At 35.4% G+C, this 22,145-nt stretch overlaps 2 protein-coding genes and 1 long non-coding RNA gene across 7 annotated transcripts in view; 2 read left to right on the forward strand and 1 right to left on the reverse strand.

The window, feature by feature from the left end:
* Positions 1-4,656: 4,656 nt before the first annotated feature.
* LOC107592289 (G protein pathway suppressor 2-like) lies at positions 4,657-13,631 on the forward strand. 3 transcript variants are annotated; one of them, XM_016281730.1, is made up of 13 exons: positions 4,732-4,863; positions 5,196-5,266; positions 5,599-5,716; positions 5,850-5,959; positions 6,077-6,189; positions 8,875-8,954; positions 9,081-9,160; positions 9,329-9,503; positions 9,668-9,751; positions 12,417-12,493; positions 12,615-12,710; positions 12,854-12,937; positions 13,074-13,631. In XM_016281730.1, the coding sequence occupies exons 2-13, from the start codon at positions 5,264-5,266 to the stop codon at positions 13,164-13,166; spliced, it is 1,113 nt and encodes a 370-aa protein (XP_016137216.1). In that variant the 5' UTR covers positions 4,732-4,863; positions 5,196-5,263; the 3' UTR covers positions 13,167-13,631. The 3 variants fall into 3 exon arrangements, with proteins under 3 accessions (XP_016137218.1, XP_016137216.1, XP_016137217.1); XM_016281732.1 differs by lacking the exons at positions 4,732-4,863; positions 5,196-5,266 and adding an exon at positions 4,657-4,723; XM_016281731.1 differs by lacking the exon at positions 5,196-5,266.
* A 3,454-nt stretch (positions 13,632-17,085) lies between these two features.
* LOC107592394 (uncharacterized) lies at positions 17,086-21,092 on the reverse strand. Its single transcript, XR_001609972.1, has 3 exons — positions 21,000-21,092; positions 20,818-20,904; positions 17,086-17,194 (listed from the first exon to the last, which is right to left on the reverse strand). It is a non-coding gene; the product is annotated as an uncharacterized lncRNA (long non-coding RNA).
* A 325-nt stretch (positions 21,093-21,417) lies between these two features.
* Positions 21,418-22,145, forward strand: part of LOC107592291 (cellular tumor antigen p53-like) — a 28,303-nt gene continuing 27,575 nt past the window's right edge. For 2 of the 3 annotated variants that reach the window (XM_016281733.1, XM_016281736.1), the window contains exon 1: positions 21,418-21,624. The gene's annotated coding sequence lies outside the window, so the exon portion shown is untranslated. The remainder of the gene's footprint in view (positions 21,625-22,145) is intronic. The other variant, XM_016281734.1, reaches the window with a different exon arrangement.

Consider the following 22,145-nt stretch of genomic DNA (forward strand, 5'->3'; position numbering starts at 1 on the left):
GCCAAGCTTTATTCCAATTTATATTTCTAAATACATTGGCCCACAATAAGCTTTTATAAGTAGCTGTATCACCTGTTATAATATTCCTAATATATTTATTAGTACAACTTTGTTTAAAAATATCAATGCTTCCTGGAAACATGCTGTCTTTAACATATATTGCCTCAGAAGTATCACTTCCACAAGCTCTTATAAAATGGACAACTTGTTGAGGTATGGCATCAAATACAACAGCATACTCTTTTGGTGTAACTGGAAAACCAAATTTATCCAAAAATTCACTATAAGATAAATTACCATTTGGATTTAGAAGTTGTCTAACTAACACAATATCATTTTCATACCAACTTTTATAAAAGAGAGATTTATTTTTATACTGAATACATCTATTATTCCAAATAACATATTTATTTGGGGGAAAATTGTGCTTAAACACCAGCATCCAGGCCAATAAAGCTTGTTTGTGAAATTTAGCTAATTTCACAGGTAGTTTGCCAATTTTAAAATCTCAACAGAAGATCTATGCCACCCATCATGTCAAACAAGTGTTTTGGAAATGTATACCACATGCTGTCCTTTTCTTTCATGAAGTTAATTAACCTTGAATGTATTGTTTAAAGTTTCAAAATTAAGCACAGATAAACCACCTTTACCCTTTGGTTTACATAAAATTCCCTTTCTCAAATAGTGATGTCTATTCCTCCATACAAAATTAAATAACATTTTGTCTAATTCTTTGTACACATTAGATGGCATATCTAAAGCTAACGACACATAGACAGATCTTGATATCCCCTCTGCTTTTGATAGTAAAGCCCTACCATTCAGGGATAAATCTCTTTGAAGCCAGATATTAAATCTTGTTTTAGTTTTGTTCATTATAGGCTTGAAATTGAGCACACTGCGTTCATTCTCATTTATGTATGATAACACCTAAATAGGTAACTGTATGTTTAATAGGAATACCATGTAATTCTGTTAAATTACATGTTTTAAGTGGAAACAGTATTGATTTATTTATATTCATTTTAAGACCTGATACTGAGGAAAAATCTTTAATACAATTAATCGCTTTTAATATTTCAGAATCATTTTAAAGAAAAATTGTAGTATCGTCAGCGAATTGAGATAATTTAAATATTCTTTCAAATACTTTTATACCTTCAAACTCTGCTTTTTTATATATATAGGGCCATAATTTGTGTAACTGATAAAAACAAAAATGGAGACAAAGGGCTACCCTGCTGTATACCTCGATTAATCTCAAATCTACCACTTGTACCCACTGATAATTTGACTGAACTATTACATCCATTGTAAATAGTTCTAACAGCTTTTTGAAAGTATTCTCCAAAATCAAAATGTTTAATACATCGAAACATAAACTCATGACTTACAGTATCAAATGCTTTGTAAAAGTCTATGAATAAGATAAAATAAGTATTCGGTATGTAATGATTGTAATCAATCATATCTAAGATTAACCTAATATTATTACTAATATGTCTCCCACTCATAAACCCTGATTGTTCTTCCTCAATTATCTCTTCCAAACCTTTCTTTAGTCTTCTTGCAAAAACTAGAGCAAGAAGTTTAGCATCATTATTCAGAAGGGTAATTTGTCTCCAGTTATCAATATAAAGTTTATCCTTATTAGGCTTAGGAATTATTGTAATAAGACCTTGTTTGAGAGTTGCAGGGAATTCCCCACTTGCAATTGATTCTTTAAACATGGCTACTAAAAAAGGAGATAACTGGACATTGAACATCTTATAAAATTCACTAGTAAGCCCATCGTTTCCTGGAGACTTATTATTCTTCAAGCCCACAATACAATTTTTAATCTCTTCTAGACTAATTTCTTTGTCACAAAATAATTTAAATTCATAATTTATTCTTTTTGTTGTGTCAGAAATTTTACTTAAATACAAATCTGTTTCTCTGTCATTGTAAGGGTCTGAAGTGTATAGATTCTCATAAAACTGGGTGACATATTCAGCAATATCTTTATTGTTTTCACATACTCTTATTAATTATGAGTTTATGTATAGATGATCATTCATTATTACGTTTTTCCAAATTAAAAAAATATTTTGTATTTTTCTCACCTTGTTCAATCCATTTCTGTCTACTTCTTATAAAGGCACCTTTAGCTTTGTCTAAATAAATTGTATCTAATTGTAACTGCAAGGACGCCAGTTGTTTGAGCTCTTCATTTGTTAAAATTCGTTTACAGGATAATTTCATTATTTCTTCAATTAATTTGGTTTCTTTCTCTTTTTTTTACTTTAGCCATTTTTTCCCCTATACCTATAGTTATAAATTCATAATTTATTCTTTTTGTTGTGTCAGAAATTTTACTTAAATACAAATCTGTTTCTCTGTCATTGTAAGGGTCTGAAGTGTATAGATTCTCATAAAACTGGGTGACATATTCAGCAATATCTTTATTGTTTTCACATACTCTATTATTAATTATGAGTTTATGTATAGATGATCATTCATTATTACGTTTTTCCAAATTAAAAAATTTTTCTCACCTTGTTCAATCCATTTCTGTCTACTTCTTATAAAGGCACCTTTAGCTTTGTCTAAATAAATTGTATCTAATTGTAACTGCAAGGACGCCAGTTGTTTGAGCTCTTCATTTGTTAAAATTCGTTCACAGGATAATTTCATTATTTCTTCAATTAATTTGGTTTCTTTCTCTTTTTTTTACTTTAGCCATTTTTTCCCCTATACCTATAGTTATGCTTCTTATTTCGAATTTCATTAATCCCAAATTTATTAAGAATACATGCCCGTTTCCAATATTTTTCTATAATTTCGATGGCTTTATTTTTAAACCCTTCATTCTCTAACAAGGTTTTATTTAATTTCCAATAGTTTGTTTTAGGACCAGCCGGATTTTCAGCATCTTTGTTGAGTTGAATTGTGATCTGTTAATACAGAAGTTTCAATTTTCACTAATTCAATATCATCGGCACTATTTGCAGAAATTAGCCAAAAATCAATACGAGAGTGTTTAGTCAGATCATTATTACTCCAGGTATACATTCTTTAATATGGGTAAGTATATCTCCAGATATCTAAAAGATCCATTCTTGCACAAATGTCTTTTAATATACTTGTTTTTACATTGTTTTTAGGGGGCCATTTGTCAATTTCTTCATCCAAAACAGTATTAAAGTCCCCACCCCAAATAATCATTGCACAAGGAAATTTTGGAAGTCAGTTGGTTAAATTTTACTTTCAATTGTTAAAAACAAATGGTTATTCTTCTGCTTATTATTTGTGGCATAAATATTTACTATTATACATTGGGAGAGATCAATACTAATATGCAGAATTATCCATCTTCCTTCAGTATCTGTTTGCTTACTGTGAATGTGTCCTTTAAATTTTCCTTTTAATAAACAAACCCAATTCCAAAAAAGTTGGGACACTGTACAAATTGTGAGTAAAAAAGGAATGGAATAATTTACAAATCTCATAAACTTAATGGTTATTCTTCTGCTTATTATTTGTGGCATAAATATTTACTATTATACATTGGGAGAGATCAATACTAATATGCAGAATTATCCATCTTCCTTCAGTATCTGTTTGCTTACTGTGAATGTGTCCTTTGGATTTACCTTTTAATATAACTACCCCTGCAGATTGGTTCGTACCAAATGAGAACCAAACATCATTCCCCCACTGACTTCTCCAAAAAGGTTCATCTGCTTCACAAGCATGAGATTCTTGAATAAAATAAAAGTCTGCACCTTTGCTTTGACAATACAAAAATAAAGATTTCCTTTTCAGTTGGTTTCTTATACCTCTGGCATTAATCAGAGCAGACTGCGCTTGTCAAAGGAGGGGGCTTTGTTGAAAACGATGTGTTTGAGAGAAGCGGGGCATAGAGGACCTACAATAATGTACAGTATTTGAAAAATAATGTGTTTTTTGAACATTAAAGCATGTCAACATATTCTGTTACACCAAATACACAAAATAATGATCTTTAAAATAGCATCATATGACCCCTTTAAAAGTTTTTAAAGCTTTTTTGTTCTGAGACAGCTGGATTGATAAAAGGTATTGCTCAAATTCTTTTATAAAAACAATTCTGGAGTTTGAATATTTGCATCTATGGATGTGAAATTTAGCAAGAAGCAAAATCAGATTCACTCCATACAACTGTTTCCTTTTAGATTGTTCATACACTCTTAAAAATAAAGATGCTTCAAAAGGTTCTTCAAGCGATGCCATAGAAGAACCATTTTTGGTTCCACAAAGAACCATTCAGTCAAAGGTTCTTTAAAGAACCACCTCTTTCTTACCTTTTTATAATCTGAAGAACCTTCTTTCGCCACAAAGAACCTTTTGTGAAACAGAAAGGTTCTTCAGATGTTAAAGGTTCTTTCTGGAACCATTTAAACAAAAAGGTTCTTCTATGGCATCGTGAAGCACCTTTATTTTTAAGAGTGTACTCAATAAAACCCAATACTACGTCCTTCCAAAACAGAATACATTCATTATAAATGTTACTCCTAATGAAACTTAAAACATATTGCCAAAATGTATTTGTAAATAGACCGTTCCAAAAGAGATGAACAACCGTTTCAACAGAGTCATCACAAAAAGAGCAACTGGAGGAAATATCACTTTTGAATTTTTTCATGGGCTCAGTCACTGGGCCGACGAAACATGCTCACTGACACGTGCCGTCATCAAGGTACGCCCACAGCGGAAGTGCGCCATACTGGGTTTCCTGTCGTTTTCAGTTTGGTTAATTACTGATACGCTTGTTAATTTTTCTTTAAGGAAAGCCTTCAGACAAGCTCAGCATTCTTTTAATCTCAGAAACGGACAAAAGTGCGTTACATGAAGATTCCATGAATGTCACTGCAAGAGTTTTATTTAGTTCGCTGATTTTGCAAGCTAGCTGACTAAGCTGTCACTTGAGCCGTTAGCCTGCTAGCCTAATGGTCGGGTGTTAATGCAACTTACTGCAGATAGAAAATACTGAAATCACTTTGGCTTATTAAATCATGCGTATGAAAGATGATTTTTCTTGGACAGATTAACTGAATCGACTGTCGAAACATTCCGGTTACTGCAAGCATAGCCAGCTAGCTTGTGAAGTCCTCATAGAGCTAACCCAGTGCAGGGAGTTTGCTCATTTACTGCCTTGTATTGCTTCTCAGATTGCCACATCTCTTTCTTCTAAATTATATTTTGCTCTAACTCGTAGTCTTTGGTTTTTAGAATTGATATGGTAAGTTGGTTTAAACAACGTTAGCAAGGCTTGTCAACTTTTTGACTGCAGCTTTAGTTTGTGTTTGTGATGTGTCATTCTGAATCTGTCAAATGTCTAAATTGTACTGTATAGCAATACTAAGAATTTTATTGGTTCCGTTATGTTTTTAACGTTGTCATTTAACAAGGTTAAATCATTTCTAGACTATCAGTTCTTGAACTGTTTCTCACTCTTACTATTCTAACGTTAGTTGTGGTAAAAGGCCACTAGAATCTGAATTCAATCTTAGTGAACTCATTAGTGACAAAAAATGAAGATGTTGTAACATTTTCCTCATATCTCGACTCCAGCTGGCACCACCAATTCCTACTATCATGCCGGCTCTTCTGGAGAGGCCCAAACTGTCTAATGCCATGGCACGTGCCTTGCATAAGCACATTATGAGAGAGAGGGAGCGGAAGAGGCAAGGTGAGTCCAGGAATCCGCTGTATATTATTTTTACTACAGGAAATAAAATAATTTCCATGTTCATGTTGCTCTCCGGTGCTGATGATTGTTGATCATGTGCACTTTGTAATCAGTTATCAATTGTTTTTCTCAGAGGAGGAAGAGGTTGACAAAATGATGGAGCAGAAACTAAAAGAAGAGGAAGAGAGGAAGAGGAAGAAAGAGATGGAGGAGAGAATGTCCTTAGAGGAAACAAAAGAGCAGGTGCATCTGTGTAATCGCTGCATTCTAATACTTGGATTATTTACAAGTGATGTAGGAATTATAATTATTCTCAGGACTCCTGACCAGCCCTTTATTTCTTTCTTTCTCTCTCATTAGATTATGAAGATGGGAGTGAAGCTGCAGGGTCTTCAAGAGGAGAAGCACCAGCTTTTTCTGCAGCTGAAGAAAGTCCTACATGAGGAGGAGAAAAGACGTCGGAAAGAACAGAGGTATGGAAAAGAGATCTGGCAAAGCCTGATGTCAAATGGAAAAATTAGGTCTCCACACCATAAATAGTATATCCATCCCCAGATACCACATGCTAGATATAAGTTCTTCACAGTTCTATGGAGATATATCTTACTACCCAATGAACCGTTCATTTAATAGATTTTATAACTCTTACCAGGCCTCTATTGTTCTTAATTTAGCTTTATTAAATCTAGCTAAAGAGCATTCCATATTAACTGTATGTTGCGTATTCAATAACCACAGTCTTGAGATGTCTGCCTTCGTGTCCCACCAAAGTGCAGTTATTGTTTTCTTTGCAGCACCAAAACCTGCTCTTTTGACAAACCCAGTGTTTTGTCTGATACTCAAAACTGTATTAACAGTCTTCTACCAGCCAAGAGGCAGAATAAGGGTGCTTTCACACTTTTAATGCGCACCCGAGTTCATTTGACATCAGAGTTCGGTTCGTTTGGATGACGTGAACGCCGCCGTTTTCCTAAAAAGGGGGGTCTGGGGTGCTGTTCATGCGAACTCCGGTACGGTTGGCTTCTGATGTGAATGCATTGTACTAAATCACGGAGGTAAACCGCTATTAATGACGTATGAGTTGGTCAAATGGTGTATTTATGCGTTTACTCACTCATTTTCTTGAAAAGTATGACTGACGCACTGTAGCAGAAAGTATTTAGATCTAATTTCTGCTCGCAGAAATTGACTCCCGCTTTCTTTTGAACCTTTGCATTACAGTCATGTCAAATAGACACATGTGCCGATCTATGTGGGTGCTTTGGAAAGGAATCAGAATTTTCTCAGTGACTCAAATGTACCGTGGTTCAGAACCAAAAAATACAATATGAACACAAACCAGCGGTGGCAGTGGGAGGGGGGATCAACCAAACACAGGTTCAGACCAGGCAATCGAACCAAGCGTGAAAGTATCCTAAGAAAGCCAGAGAAGAGGAAACAAAGTTATGATGATAAAAAATGAGAAAAATAACATAAAATGTAATAATAATTTGATCAATAACACTTTTAATGCGCACCCGAGTTCATTTGACATCAGAGTTCGGTTCGTTTGGATGATGTGAACGCCGCCGTTTTCCTAAAAAGGGTGGTCTGGGGTGCTGTTCATGCGAACTCCGGTACGGTTGGCTTCTGATGTGAATGCATTGTACTAAATCACGGAGGTAAACCGCTATTAATGACGTATGAGTTGGTCAAATGGTGTATTTATGCGTTTACTCACTCATTTTCTTGAAAAGTATGACTGACGCACTGCATCAGAAAGTATTTAGATCTAATTTCTGCTCGCAGAAATTGACTCCCGCTTTCTTTTGAACCTTTGCATTACAGTCATGTCAAATAGACACATGTGCCGATCTATGTGGGTGCTTTGGAAAGGAATCAGAATTTTCTCAGTGACTCAAATGTACCGTGGTTCAGAACCAAAAAATACAGTATGAACACAAACCAGCGGTGGCAGTGGGAGGGGGGATCAACCAAACACAGGTTCAGACCAGGCAATCGAACCAAGCGTGAAAGTATCCTAAGAAAGCCAGAGAAGAGGAAACAAAGTTATGATGATAAAAAATGAGAAAAATAACATAAAATGTAATAATAATTTGATCAATGAACGAATCAAAGAAATTAGTACATAAATGTTTAAAATGATTATTATAAATGATTATAAATGAATGAATAAATTTATATAAAATAAACGTGTATGATTGCTCTCTTAAAGCAACACACAGACACACAGGTTGCAACAAAGAATCCTTAAATCCTTCACACATGACTTTAATTAAAAAAAAAAGTGCATATATATATATATATATATGTATTTACACGCACATACATCACACCACTATTCAAAGGTTCGGGGTCAGTAAGTTATTTTTACTTTAAAGGGTCATGAAACCCCAGACTACTTTTTCTGAGATTTTAGCAGAGGTGTTTGTGTTGCTCATCATAGAAGAGAATGTTAGCATCCGATAATTTTAACTGTTGGAGAAAACTGGTTAAATTTAAGCTTTTTTTGCGCTATTTTCATCTTCCGGGTTTAAAATCTACATCGTGTTAACGACGTGGCAATGGACTATAGTTCATCGATGACGTGTTGGTGTCTATTAAATTATTCATGAGACTGCATGTTCTTATCCTATGAGAAGACGCTTCGCTTAATAATTCACAACAGCATGTGTTGATTTGCTATGACAGACGTTTCAGACTGTGAGATGAGATCGGGCACATTAAGTGAGAGAAACGTTCATGGATCGAAGAAGAGTGTTTGTTTTTGCTTCGTAACAAGAGTTCGGCACAAACGCGAATCATTCACTTGGTGAGCATAACCGTTTTTACAGCTCTGACACAACCCATCAAAAGGTTTAGATAAACGCCAGAGAATAAGCCCTAAAAGTTCTCAGAGGTGCAACAACACGTTCATATATATGTTTTCGATGCAGAGTGCAAATGGCTGTGCCTTTATTTGTATTTTTAACTCGATGGCAGCGAAATTAAACTTTCTGAACGTGAAGCTGTGTGTTGTCCGCCTCCCCTCTTCCCTCTCCTCTCCTCCGCTCCGCTGCACACCACGCCCACTTTTTTAGCATTTATTATCCAAAGCTGTCAGATTTTTGAAAATGACATGTTTGCTAATCGGTTTATTATGTTTAATATGTTTACAGTGACATGACAACTCTGACTTCGGCAACATACCAGCCAAACATGTCCATCCACAGTGGACCGCACCTTCTCAGCATGCAAGGTGACCACTATTTGACATCTTCAGTGATCTGTCAATGAAGTATCAAGCTGTAACTGTCATTTAGACTCTACTAGAATTGCCCTTCAATAATGACTTCATTTTGCTTCACTACTTGTTTTCACACAGCGGGTCAGGTTAGTCATGGGCGTTCAGGTGCTCTTCTTGGGGATCGCAGTAAACAGCTCTTCCAGTCGCCAGTCATTTCTGTGAGTGTGATATTTTAATGTAAATCAATCTGTTTGTACCTGAAACAAACGAAACCAACTTTTTTTAATAATGAGGGACACCCAGTTCAGCTACCACTCACAGATTGGATTTTTTTGGTGTGTGTGCTTGATCATTAAAAAATGATTGGTTGCTTGCCACCTTCTCAGACGCGTCATTTCCAGTCTCAGCCAGGATTCAGTGCAGGTGGAACAGAGCATGGCCAGTACTCTGGAGCCCAGCCGAGTCATAGCCCGTATGGAGTCAGTCAGCAGCAGCATACATCACCTTTTGCCTCCAGTCAGCCGGTGCCAGCCAATTATGCCAGTGGTTCACAACTTAGAGGTACCTTGTTTGTATTTTCCCTCAGTTCTTATGATAGATGTGGATATGTGTTATTATTCGCTTGTAAGACTCAAAAGGTTCTTGCGTTCATTTTCTTGTTGTGTTCTTGAACAGGGTGTACATTTGTGATGTGTTGTTGTGATGTTGTGTTTTTCTGTTTCCAGGTGCATCAGCATTCCAGGCCATGCAGTACTTGCCCCATCAGCAGCAGGGTTATGCGGTCCACAGTCACTTCACCTCTCAGCCAGGTGTGTGTAACATGTCTGTGTCATGTACATGTACCTAGGCCCTCTCCCCTACCCTCATCGGGGAAAAAACAAACTACCAGCCTAGCTTACGGTGTCTTCTTCTAAAAGTCATCTTTGACAATTCCACTTTTGAAACAAGAGGCTAATCCAGCCTTAATCAGGTCACACACTGGACGCACCGCACCACGTTTTTAAAATTCGAACACATTGTTTTGTATGAGTGTACGCACACCAGTGGCGCCACCGGCAACTCAGCTGCGACTCTGGGTGCTGTTCAAAATCCTGCCGCGCCACAGAGCACCCCTCACATGTTTTCCATTAAATTGCATTATATTTGTCCCAAATTATTGTTAATGTACATAATGACTTCATCCTAGGCTGGAAGATTGTGCAATTTTCAGCGAAACGTCTGTCTTTCTTTGGCTCTTAAAAAGTCTGTGCTTCATGTAGACTGCAATGGATCGCACTTCCAGCCTTCATGAGACATTCAAGTTGTTCAAATTTTTTTCAACATGTCTTCTGATATTCATTCATGTTTATCTCGTGCTGGAACCAATAGAAAAATAGATGATTGATTCACATGCCTCTTGAACTGAATACAGGGATCTCATGTCACATTAAAGAGCGGACAAACATTTATTGTTTGTATTTCGTGATCAAATTGACAGAATTTAAAGGCTATGATTTGTGTTATATTAAAATAACAAAACATGTTTGTTGAGATTATTGGATGGCTGGTGCGCTACAAATAATGAATAGACTTGAAAACGTAAAAAATAATTTCCAAGCATTTTTAGGCTACCGTCAATAAAACCGCTTGTGAATAGTCATGTAATGTTATTTACCTCAGAAAAGACAATAAAGGAGCGTTGAAGCCTACATTAACCTATAACGTTTGGGGGGGCCCATACAAATGTTTTTGCTTATGGGCCCGGGGCTGACTTGCTACACCGCTGATATCATAGCTGGACCACCAATCACAGAACCACAAACACTAGGCGGAAACAATGGCCATCATTCATGTAACACATTCACTGAATAGGCAGATTTGGAGAGTTATTTCCACAGAAACTGTATTTATTTTATTTAGATGGTGATTGTCAAATTATGAGTTGCTTAAATAAAAATATAAATGATTATTAAAAATAATATTTAAAAATTGTCATTTAAAAAAAAGATTTAAAAATGGTAAATATTGTTTTTACAATAGTTTAGGCTCTCTCTGAGGGCCTAGAGGACCCTGACGGTTCCCCTCTGGTCTGTGTGAGGATGAGTTCATGTTGCATACTTTTATTATGAAATAGTATATTTAATTAAATATGTGTGGAGATAAATAGTTTTTTTTTTTTTTTTTTAAATCAGTCGCACCTAAGGGGCAATTTTATTTAGGATGCTACCTTGGAACAAATTCAAAAGTTTGGGGTCGGTTTGGTTTTAATATTTTAAAAGAAGTCTCTTACACTCACCAAGGCTGCATTTATTTAATCAGAAATACAGTAAAAACAGTAATATTGTAAAATAATAACTTTTCTATTTTAATATATTTTAAAATATCATTTATTCCTGACAGCAAAGCTGAATTTTCAGCAGTCAATACTCCAGTCATAAGTGTCACATGATCCTTCAGAAATCATTGTAATACTCTAATTTGGTGCTCAAGAAACATTAATGCTATGCTAATTGCTAAATAAACATTAAGCATTTATATTTTTTGTGGAAACCGTGATGCATATTTTTTTTTCAGGATTCGTTGCTGAGTAAGAAGTCAAAAGAATTACCACCATGGCAAATAGCTATTAATTTCAGTCTCATGCAGAATGTTAGGGTGTGAAGATAAGATTCACCACTAACACTTTGGAGCCTTTTGGATTAAAGCTACATAGCACACAACGCTTGGCACCATAGTGTTACGACGTGACTGTATTACTGTCACACGCAAGTCATTTTCTGTGCCATTCTTCAGCTGTTAGACCACCCTTTGCAACAGGGTATGCCATTTATTGCCATTTTTTTTATGCATTTGAAGACATCGACAACAGCTGTGCCAACATTATAATAATAGCACTATATGTCACAACTAAAATTAAATCTTTTAATTATTTTAAAATTAAAACTAACTAAACAATATAGGAAAAGACTAGAAGATTGTATTTCCAGGTTCTGTAACAGACCTCACACTCAGTGCTGTCTATAACTTGCATTAACATTGATGAATGCACCTTTTCTCAGAATCAGAATTAGTTTTTTTTCTAATTCAAAGAACAGGAAAATAATATTTTCATAAGATTTTAAATTGCAAATGTGATGTTTTTAGCCAACCAACTGAATTTCACAAAACTGCACTTAAAAATATGAATAATATTAATAATCTGTTTAAAAGAGCTTGTTAAAATTATTTGCAATAGAAAACGTTTGTAATATTATACATGTTTTTGCTGTCACTTTTAATTAATAAAATGCATCCTTGCTGAATAGAAGTATTAATTTCCCTCAAAAAATAAAAATCTTACTGAACCCAATCATTTGAACTGTAGTGTATGTAGAAAGTAGACAGCAAGGCAGCTCAGTAAGGTTTTTAACTGGGCCTGTCCCCCATAAATGTTTTCTCTGTCGTCTTTTTGGCAGACACCTTCACAATCCTTCTGTATTACTACTTTCATTCCAGGTTATATCCCCAGCGCTGGGATTCCCCTGCAGAAACAGTTGGAACATGCTAACCAGCAGTCCGGCTTCACAGACTCTGTAAGTAGGGCTGGTCAGGATGTAAACTTTGATAAACTGGGACCAAAGGAAGGACAGCTGAGTGCAGAGTGTCACTGGATCCCTATGTCTGTGTAAACATTACTCATATTTGTGATTTCAGAGTTCATTGAGGCCCATGCATCCACAGGCTCTGCATGTCAGCGCTGCAGGTTTGCTGCCTACTGCTTCTATTGCGGTCCAGATCCCTCCTGGCAAGGTCAGAGCCAAGCCAATTAATGAAATCTATATTAACTTAGTCTTCCTGCTGCATTATTTGCAATTAATTGATTTTTAGCCTTAAATAGTAGGATTACTTGTTATGTTTTGGGCATAGATGTCTTGCTTTTTTTCTTTGGACAGTCTGGCTTACCATATGCACATCCACCAAGGCCAGCTTCCCCAGGCGCATTCACGCATGGAACGCCCTCACAACAAGCACATGCGGTGAGTTCTGTCCAAACCAAGAATACCGTTTTATTTATAGCATGTATGTACATTTCCTTATTAAATAAATGCAGTATCTGATTAAGATCTGTATAAGGAAAGTGACATTCAGTTTTTTTCTCCTTTTGTTTTACAGGCTACATTTCAAAGCTCTTCTCAACCAACCCCTCGCCACACCTACCTTTCTCACAGCCAGTCAGGGCAGAGGTTTTACCACCATGGCAAATAGCTATTCATTTCAGTCTCATGCAGAATGTTAGGGTGTGAAGATAAGATTCACCACTAACACTTTGGAGCCTTTTGGATTAAAGCTACATAGCACACAACGCTTGGCATCATAGTGTTACGACGTGACTGTATTACTGTCACACGCAAGTCATTTTCTGTGCCATTCTTCAGCTGTTAGACCACCCTTTGCAACAGGGTATGCCATTTATTGCCATTTTTTTTATGCATTTGAAGACATCGACAACAGCTGTGCCAACATTATAATAATACCACTATATGTCACAACTAAAATTAAATCTTTTAATTATTTTAAAATTAAAACTAACTAAACAATATAGGAAAAGACTAGAAGATTGTATTTCCAGGTTCTGTAACAGACCTCACACTCAGTGCTGTCTATAACTTGCATTAACATTGATGAATGCACCTTTTCTCAGAATCAGAATTAGTTTTTTTTCTAATTCAAAGAACAGGAAAATAATATTTTCATAAGATTTTAAATTGCAAATGTGATGTTTTTAGCCAACCAACTGAATTTCACAAAACTGCACTTAAAAATATGAATAATATTAATAATTCGCCTAACACTACTAGAAACGTGCTAGTAACTGGCTAATCATGCCAAAAAAAGGCTAACACCATGCTAGTAACGTGCTAATCATGTTAGAAACATGTTAGCAACTTGCTAAAAATGCTAGAAACATGCTAGCATCAGGCTAGTAACATGCTAATCATGCTAGAATCAGGCTAGTGACATGCTAATCATGTTAGATTAATGCTAGTAACTTGCTAACCATGTTAACATGTTAGTACTTGTTAATCATGCTAGAAACATGCTAACAAAATGTTAGCAATGAGCTAATAATGCTAACAACTTGTTAAACATGTTAGAAACATGATAGTAACGTGCTAATCATGTTAGAATCATACTAGTAACATGTTAATCATGCTAGAATCATGTTAACAACATGCTAGTAACTTGCTAACAAAATGCTAGTAACTTGGTAATCATGGTAACAACATGCTAGTAACGTGCTAATCATGCTAGAAACTTGTTAACAAAATGCTAGTAACATGTTAATCATGTTAGAATAATGCTAGCAGCATGCTAGTAAATGGGTTAAAAATGTTAACACCATGCTAGTAACATGCTAATCATGCTAGAAACATGCTAGCAGCTTGTTAAACATGTTAGAAACATGTTAGCATCATGCTAGTAACATGTGAATCATGCTAGAATAATGTTAGCAACATGCAATTAACTTGCTAATCATGTTAACAAAATGCTAGTAACTTGTTAGAAACATGCTAACATGCTAGTAACTTGTTAATCATGCTAGAATAATGCTAACCACATGCTAGTAATTTGCTAATCATGTTAGAAACATACTAGCATCATGGTAGTAACATGGTAATCATGCTAGAATCATGCTAGTAATTTAAAAAAAAAATTCAATTCAAGTTTATTTGTACAGCGCTTTTCACAATACAAATCGTTGCAAAGCAACTTTACAGCAAATTAAGTTTCTACTATATTTAGTGGTAGCTTATCAGTGGTGACTGTCAGTTAATGTACATATGGCAGAAATGGAAACGGAAAAATCAATTTAAGACGTAATAAAACAGACGATGAACACTATTAACAGCAATTATTATATGATGCAATCAAACTTATAGCAAAATGTGGTAGTTCTGTATGTTGTTTGGTCCTCTGAGGGGTTGGCATCATCTCTTCTCAGGTGTTCTGGATCCAGACTGAAGCTTGTGTAAATCCTAGTTACCACGGGATGTCAATCCCAGCAGAAACAGAGAAACAAATAGAGACATACCAACCAAGCTAATTTGATTTGTTTAACCCAAACTAAAGAATAATAATGTGCATTTGATCAGATATAACTGCAGTACAAGATTATGAGATGCATTATTTGAATGCTTGGCCAAAGAGATGAGTCTTTAATCTAGATTTAAACATAGAGAGTGTGTCTGAACCCCGAATGTTATCAGGAAGGCTATTCCAGTGTTTGGGAGCCAAATGTGAAAAAGCTCTACCTCCTTTTGTGGACTTTGCTATCCTAGGTACTACCAAAAGTCCAGAATTTTGCGACCTTAGGGAGCGTGATGGATTGTAGCGTGGTAGAAGATTAGTTAGGTACGCAGGAGCTAACCCATTAAGGGCCTTATAGGCAAGTAATAATATTTTGTAACTGATGCTAATCATGCTAGAATAATGCTAGTAACTTGCCAGTCATGTTAACAACATGCTAATAATGCTAACTTCATGCTAGTAACATGCTAATCATGCTAGAAACATGCCACTAACTGGCTAATCATGTTGACAAAATGTTAACACCAACATGCTAGCAAAATGCTAATCATGTTAGAAACATGCTAGTAACTTGCTAATCATGTTAACACAATGCTAATACCATGTTAGTAACATGATAATCATGCTGGCAACATGTTAGTAACTTTGCTAATTATGTTAACAACATGCTAATCATGCTAGTAAACATGTTAGTATGCAAACAAAATGCTAACACCATGCTAGAATAATGCTAGCAACATGTTAGTACTTGCTAATTATGGTAACAACATGCTAGTAACTTGCTAATCATGCTAGCAACATGCTAGTAACATGCTAATCATGATAAAAACATGTTAGCAACATGCTAGAAACAGCCTAGCAACCACCTCAGGTAACCTACCAATAAGTTTTATACCTGTTCTGTTTACATCTGTTTTTCTGATAGACTGTATTGCCTTGAAAACATTCAAACTTTAATCTTTCAAACTATTTTAACTTTCAAACTACTTCAAACTGAAAACTTTCTAGCTAGGCTTTTTCAAGCCAACTTAAAGTTTGTCTACAAACTTTTCAATCTAGTTCTTTTTAGTGTCACTGAATTATGTGGTTGGGTGGAAGTGTGTTTCAATATTGGCTTATGTAAATACCTTGATGATTATGAAATTCATTCAGCACTGTCTCAAAAATGTAGTTAATCTAAGTTCAGTTTCGATCTGTTGTTTTCTTGTAGGCCGTTTCTCTTAAATACTGTGGAAATCCCCAGTACTATTGACCACATAGCACTTCACCTCATCTTGAAAACAGTCCGTCCTACCCTACATTTCCTTTGAGTTTAAGACATCAGGAATAGACTATTGTAAGCTGAAGGACTACTTATTTTCTTTTAGATAAATCTTTATCATAAAGCACACAACTTTATGGCTTTCCCACTAACTCATAAACATCTCATATTCTGAAGCCATTATAAGTAAAACACTTGTATTGTTAAAGGAATAAATGAAAAATCATTTATCATTCACTTGCCCTCGTGTTCTCAAAAACCTTTATGACTTTCTTTTGTGGAACACAAATCTTTTGTGTTTCATAGAAGAAGAAAAATGTTTGGAATGAAATGAGGGTAAGAAAATAATGACAATGTTTATTTCTGGGTAAACTGTAGTGACAAGAGTACTGTGAATAAAGTGCCATGGAAGTGTGTGGTTAGCCATCAGAGTCTTCCAAATGGCTCTCTCAAAAACTGCTAAAATCTTGGCAGGAAGTTATGGAGGAAGTCGTGTAGGTTGGAACTGGTCTGCCTCCCTTTCCGTACCACTGCTTTTACAGTAATTGCATTTACTGAAGGGTCTGAGAGACACCGTTTTGTGGTTGCATCTCAAAGATTAGACTGAGTGAAAGAAGAAAAAAACGTTTATTTTATGTCAAATAATTTGCAAACAATACACATTTTAAATGTTAAATGCAGGTCCAGTCTTGAATGATTGTGATTATGTGTAAGTGGGAATTAATTAAGTGATTATCTGCTATAATAATGTATCAGTAAATGCATGCAGAAAAAGACTGGGAATTAGAGGGGGTGTGTGTGTGTGTGTGTGTGTGTGTGTGTGTGTGTGTGTGTGTGTGTGTGTGTGTGTGTGAAAGAGAGCGATTACAAATTTAGCTGCTGATTCACCTCCGGCCCGCCCACTTACTGTTGGCTTCAGCTGTTTTCTGTCTCAAACTGCTCTCTGTCTCAAACCAACAAAGAGCAAGCAAAAGTGAGAATGAGAATTACGTGACCGATTCATCTTGAAGATGACATAAACAAAGCTTCTTGAAGAAATAAAAGGCTACAAAACCCCTCAAGTGCTCATTCACTCCTTTGGGTTAACTTGGAGTGTGTGCTCAGAGAATAACGATGATCCCATTCGTCGGTGACTTAAGTGAGCTCATATGTATATGATAATCCAAGATGATCATGTCTCTGAAACAGCTTTACAGTCACAGTTTCCCTTTCAATCAGTCCCGAAAAACCAAACCTCAGAGTTCATTTAGAGCAGCACATTAATCAACTCTATACACTTCTATACACTCAATACACTTCCTTCAGCTGTTGTATCAGACTCAGACGAAAACCATTTGTTCGTTACATCTCTCAGAGTGTTGTGTTTGTTCTGTGACTGTGTGCGTTTAATTTAGTACAGTGTGATGCTGGGTCAGTTAGTCAAATCAGGACAGTGACGTGAGAGGCAACATGTGACTAAACAGGCGGGAAGATTCAGCTCATCGGAAGAGAATGAGAGAGCTGCAAAACGTGAGAACTAAGTACAAACAAGACAGTACAAGAAGAGAACATTTGGTCGTTATCATTTTTGAATGCGAATGAAAATGCAGAATGTATAGGACATTGAAAGGGTTGGGAGGTTTATACGCAGGCCAGCCACTGGTGAGACATCAGGGCGGAAGTTGACAATGCAGTTTGAGCTGGTATGAGAAAGAGAGAAGGGAGGGAGAGTGAGAGAGAGAAACCTCTAATGAATCAAGGAAGATGGGCTTTTTTAGAAAAACAAGAAAAATACATTTACCAACAGCAAAAGAAACAGAATTTTTGGTGTATTACTTATTATAACAGTTTTTTTTTTTTAAACGAGATGTGTCAAAATGAAACTGCAGTGGCAACGAATGAATGGGTCTAACTCTTCGGCTCTTGGCAGGGAAATACTGCATCATTGGGTACCGATGGTTATGGTTTGTTTGTGTTTTTTCGAGTTCTGTCTTCCTATAAATCAAGTAAGTGACAGTATCCGAGTACATATATTTTTGTCTTTACATTTTACTCAATGTCGTATTTTGCCAGTGTTTTGATTTAGTTGTTGAGATGTTACAAGTTGTAGTCATTTATGTTAAAGGGCCAAAATATATTCCCGGGTATTCTCGAGGGTATGCGGTTCATCCATATATTTAAAAAGGCGTACGAAGAACTATTGGTTGTCCCTTGACCCCCCTTCATGACGTTTTTTGTTCTTATTTGTCAAGTTCACTGCATAAACTCACGTAGCCACCTTTCTGTCTCAAACAGATGAATATTAACAATATTTGCGCTCCGTTAAACGCGATTAATTTGCAAGATGGATCCTACGTATCCTTCGACTTCATATTCGGGATTTGAGAACTTTATTACAAGTTGTAGGACTGAAGCTCCAAACAACAGGTGGGTGAGAAGGTAGCTGACCTGTATACGAGCTCTGCATAAAAGTCTTTATTTATCAGCAAATCTGATGTAATATTGTTCGCTTTTACATTTATGCAATTTTGGAGATATTTCATCCTGTTTTTAATATTTGTATCCTTGGTTTGGGCAGAGGTGCCTGATTGCTAAATGCTAAGTAACATGTGCTGGATAAGAACTGTGATGAGACACAAGGAAAAACAATGTTGAATCTTAGTATTATCTCCGAACTATGATTTTTAGTGATTATTTATTTCGGCTTGTTATACACTTATGATTTTATATGCATTATAGAAAATTCAAGTGTGCAGTGATGCGTCAGCCATTTTGAGAGTATGCAGAAGATATGCAGAGTGTTTTTTTTAATATATATTTCCTTGTTTCCTTTCGATTTAAACATATTATGAGATTAATTATTTTTTCTTATATTATGCAGTTATTCAAGCTTGCCTTTGGTCAATTTTATGCTATTATGTTAACTGCTTATCAGAATTACACTTTTGGAGAGAAAATGCGGAAATGTTCATGTGACATGGGGTTTATCATTTATTGTAACCATCACTGAAAATTAAGAATTCAAGTTTTGGATTTGTATGTTTTGACAAATTCATTATATTACAGTAATAATACTGATAAGCTAGAATTCATTTTTTCTAAATATACTTTGAACAAACACACAAAGTCAATGCTATTAATGAAAAGATATGCTAGAAATAAAATTACACAACATATGTACTGAAAAAAATATGCATTTACTGTACAATGATATTTCTGAGTGTCCTTTATCTATAAAACTAAGTTAAAAGGTTGGAAAAAGAGTTTACAGGTGATTTTCTATTTGCTTGAATAAAGGGCATACACTATAAACAAAATAAAGTGAAATTTTGTATCATTATCTGATTTTTCTTTTAACAAAGAGAAATTCCAAAACATCAAAACCAGGCGCTTTTTAGCTGTATGTTTTAGAGCTTTTCTCGAATGTTCCCTCACACACAAACACACATGCACACACCAGTAAGCTTGCCTTTCTCTGAAGCATCATCAGAAAAAAGGCACTCATTTTAATGTTTTGTTTTTTTTCATTTGTCCACAACTAGATTTACTATCGATCATCATATTTTTTTATTTTTTGTGAAAAATTAATTACAAAACATGAAGTTGTGTGAAACCGTGGATATGTCATTTGGAATGATGTTCTACGTGATGTAAGGTCAAAGATAGTCTTTGACATCATAATAATTAATTGCTCATAATTTTATATAACATAATCAGCAATTAAGTGTGCAAATAGCAAAGGAAAAACAATAATTAGTAACAAAGTTTCATTATGTCTTTTATACTGTAATGGGTCTATTACATATTCTACTAAGTAAGGTTTTTTCCTTTCTCTGAAATATGTGAATTATACCACCGCACTTTGTAATGTTAACTATGCAATACAAAATATATGTGTGGGATTCTACTTCTGTCTCTTTTTTTACTCTTTTCTTTTTATTATAATACCAATAACAAATTTCAAAATGAATCACACTCTTTATGAATGAATCGCAATATAAAATTAATTGGTTTTGCTTGAAAATATTAGATTATTTTGAGAAAATATGGTGATCTGCATTGTGACTGTTTACGATTTGTAATTGTTTTGTTATCTCTGAGAACAATGGAGATGCAGAAGTGTAATTAGTAGTTTCATATGGGAGTATACATTTTAAATTATAATTGGAAGCTAACTTTTTCTGATGGTTTTATTTCTTCTGTGTCTTATTAAATCACAAAATGCAAAACATTTAACTGGTGTTAATGTTGACTCATATTCTTTATATCACCGGTTGCTGGATCAGTTTCTGTTGCAGACCAAAAAACTGTCTCTAAGCTCCATTAACTTTGTAATATATGTACAAGCATTTGTTTCTCATAACATGCCCTCATAAATGCATGCATTCTGTAGAATGTGAATTGAAAAGTTAAATATTTTAAATGTGAGTGACATATGTAAATAATAAAACTTTTGAAATTTTATTCATTATACCACTTTCAGTCTGAGTGGTGAATCGATTATGAAAGACCTCATTTTCTATTATGTAAGTGATGTGGGGACTCAACTGACTGGTCAAAAGTTTCAAGTATGATTTTATAACTCACGGGTAGCAATGACAGAAATTCTGTGGCTGTGATGTGGGTGAACAGTTCTTTTGGTAGGCCTCTGGAGTTCATTATTTGGTGACATTCCTGCAGCCACATACAACATAATATATGTCTGCAAAAATGAGTGACTTTCGGTTTATCCCTTTGTTAGATTTGTATAGTTTTGATTTGATGCTTACCATGCCATATCCTGGAGATGAACTCCTGAGTTTTTCAAACCTATTAGAATCAATGGCCCATCTGTCTCGGTGTTATCAATCTCGAACTTCTTACTTTGCCTATGCATGGATAGATAGGCTTTGCAAAATACTTCATGTCATATAGTTTTATAGATAGATAGATAGATAGATAGATAGATAGATAGATAGATATAAAATAGAACTAAAATCAAATCTTTCTTACTCGGAATGCGCTCGCGCGACTAAATGCAACACAGTGTAATAAAGAAAGACTGGATATTTCAAACAACTTCCTCACTACGCAGATCCCGCGCATTTTGTCTAGTTGTCTATTAGAAACGTTCATTTTCTGTAGATTTTTTTGTTCTTTTTCCCCCATTGAATTCCTTCTCTGAGAGCCCGGTTGTCCGTCAGGTGATGCTGACGTCGGCAGACTCCTCCTGCAGGGGAATCCCGCAAACTCCACGCGTGGATTTAGCTTTGGGTTTGTTTGAAGCCCGTTTTTTGTGTTGTTTTGGTCTTTGTTTGAGTAACACGGAACTCATCACCGCAAGACTCTTACAACTTAGTAACGAAAAAAGAAAACGTTTGGGGAGAGGAGGTCGGTGAAGTAAATTATCGCAAGGTAAAAGAGAGACAATTGTGCTGATTCTTCTTCTTCTTCTTTTTTGGCGTATTCCGCACCTAGGCACATACCGCCACCAACTCGTTTCTATTCATACATGGGTGATAATTGTGCTGATTCCTAATTTGCTAGAACATAAATTCGTTCTTCAGTAAGTGTTTGATTCGAAACTATTTCGTGCATTAAAGTCGGGATTTGGAGTACAAGATTACTTGATGCGTGCAGATATTGATATTTTAACGAGCTGACGTCGATGCGATTAAAATTGGTTTAAAAAATGGAATAAAACTAATGAATTAACAGGAACGGAAACTCAGAGGTTCAATAACGCTTTAAACGTTATTGAACCGTCATAGCTGTGAAGCGAGTTAACGCTAGCTAGCTTACTAGCTAGCAGTCGAAAATGTTAAAATATGCTTTTACTGTAACAAATTAATTTGTCTTTTAGAAATCTGTATTCAATATCTAAGTGTTTTCCCCCTTTAACAGTATCTACAAATGTGCGTTTCGTTTTAGAAGCA

This window comes from Sinocyclocheilus grahami, unplaced genomic scaffold (assembly GCF_001515645.1).
Source record: "Sinocyclocheilus grahami isolate Dianchi unplaced genomic scaffold, SAMN03320097.WGS_v1.1 scaffold152.1, whole genome shotgun sequence".
NCBI classification, from domain to species: Eukaryota; Metazoa; Chordata; class Actinopteri; order Cypriniformes; family Cyprinidae; genus Sinocyclocheilus; species Sinocyclocheilus grahami.

Coding starts and splice junctions, on each gene's coding strand:
- LOC107592289 (XM_016281730.1), top strand. Junction 12,494..12,614: donor AGTCCGGCTTCACAGACTCT/GTAAGTAGGGCT, acceptor TTGTGATTTCAG/AGTTCATTGAGGCCCATGCA. Junction 12,938..13,073: donor CCTCACAACAAGCACATGCG/GTGAGTTCTGTC, acceptor TTTGTTTTACAG/GCTACATTTCAAAGCTCTTC.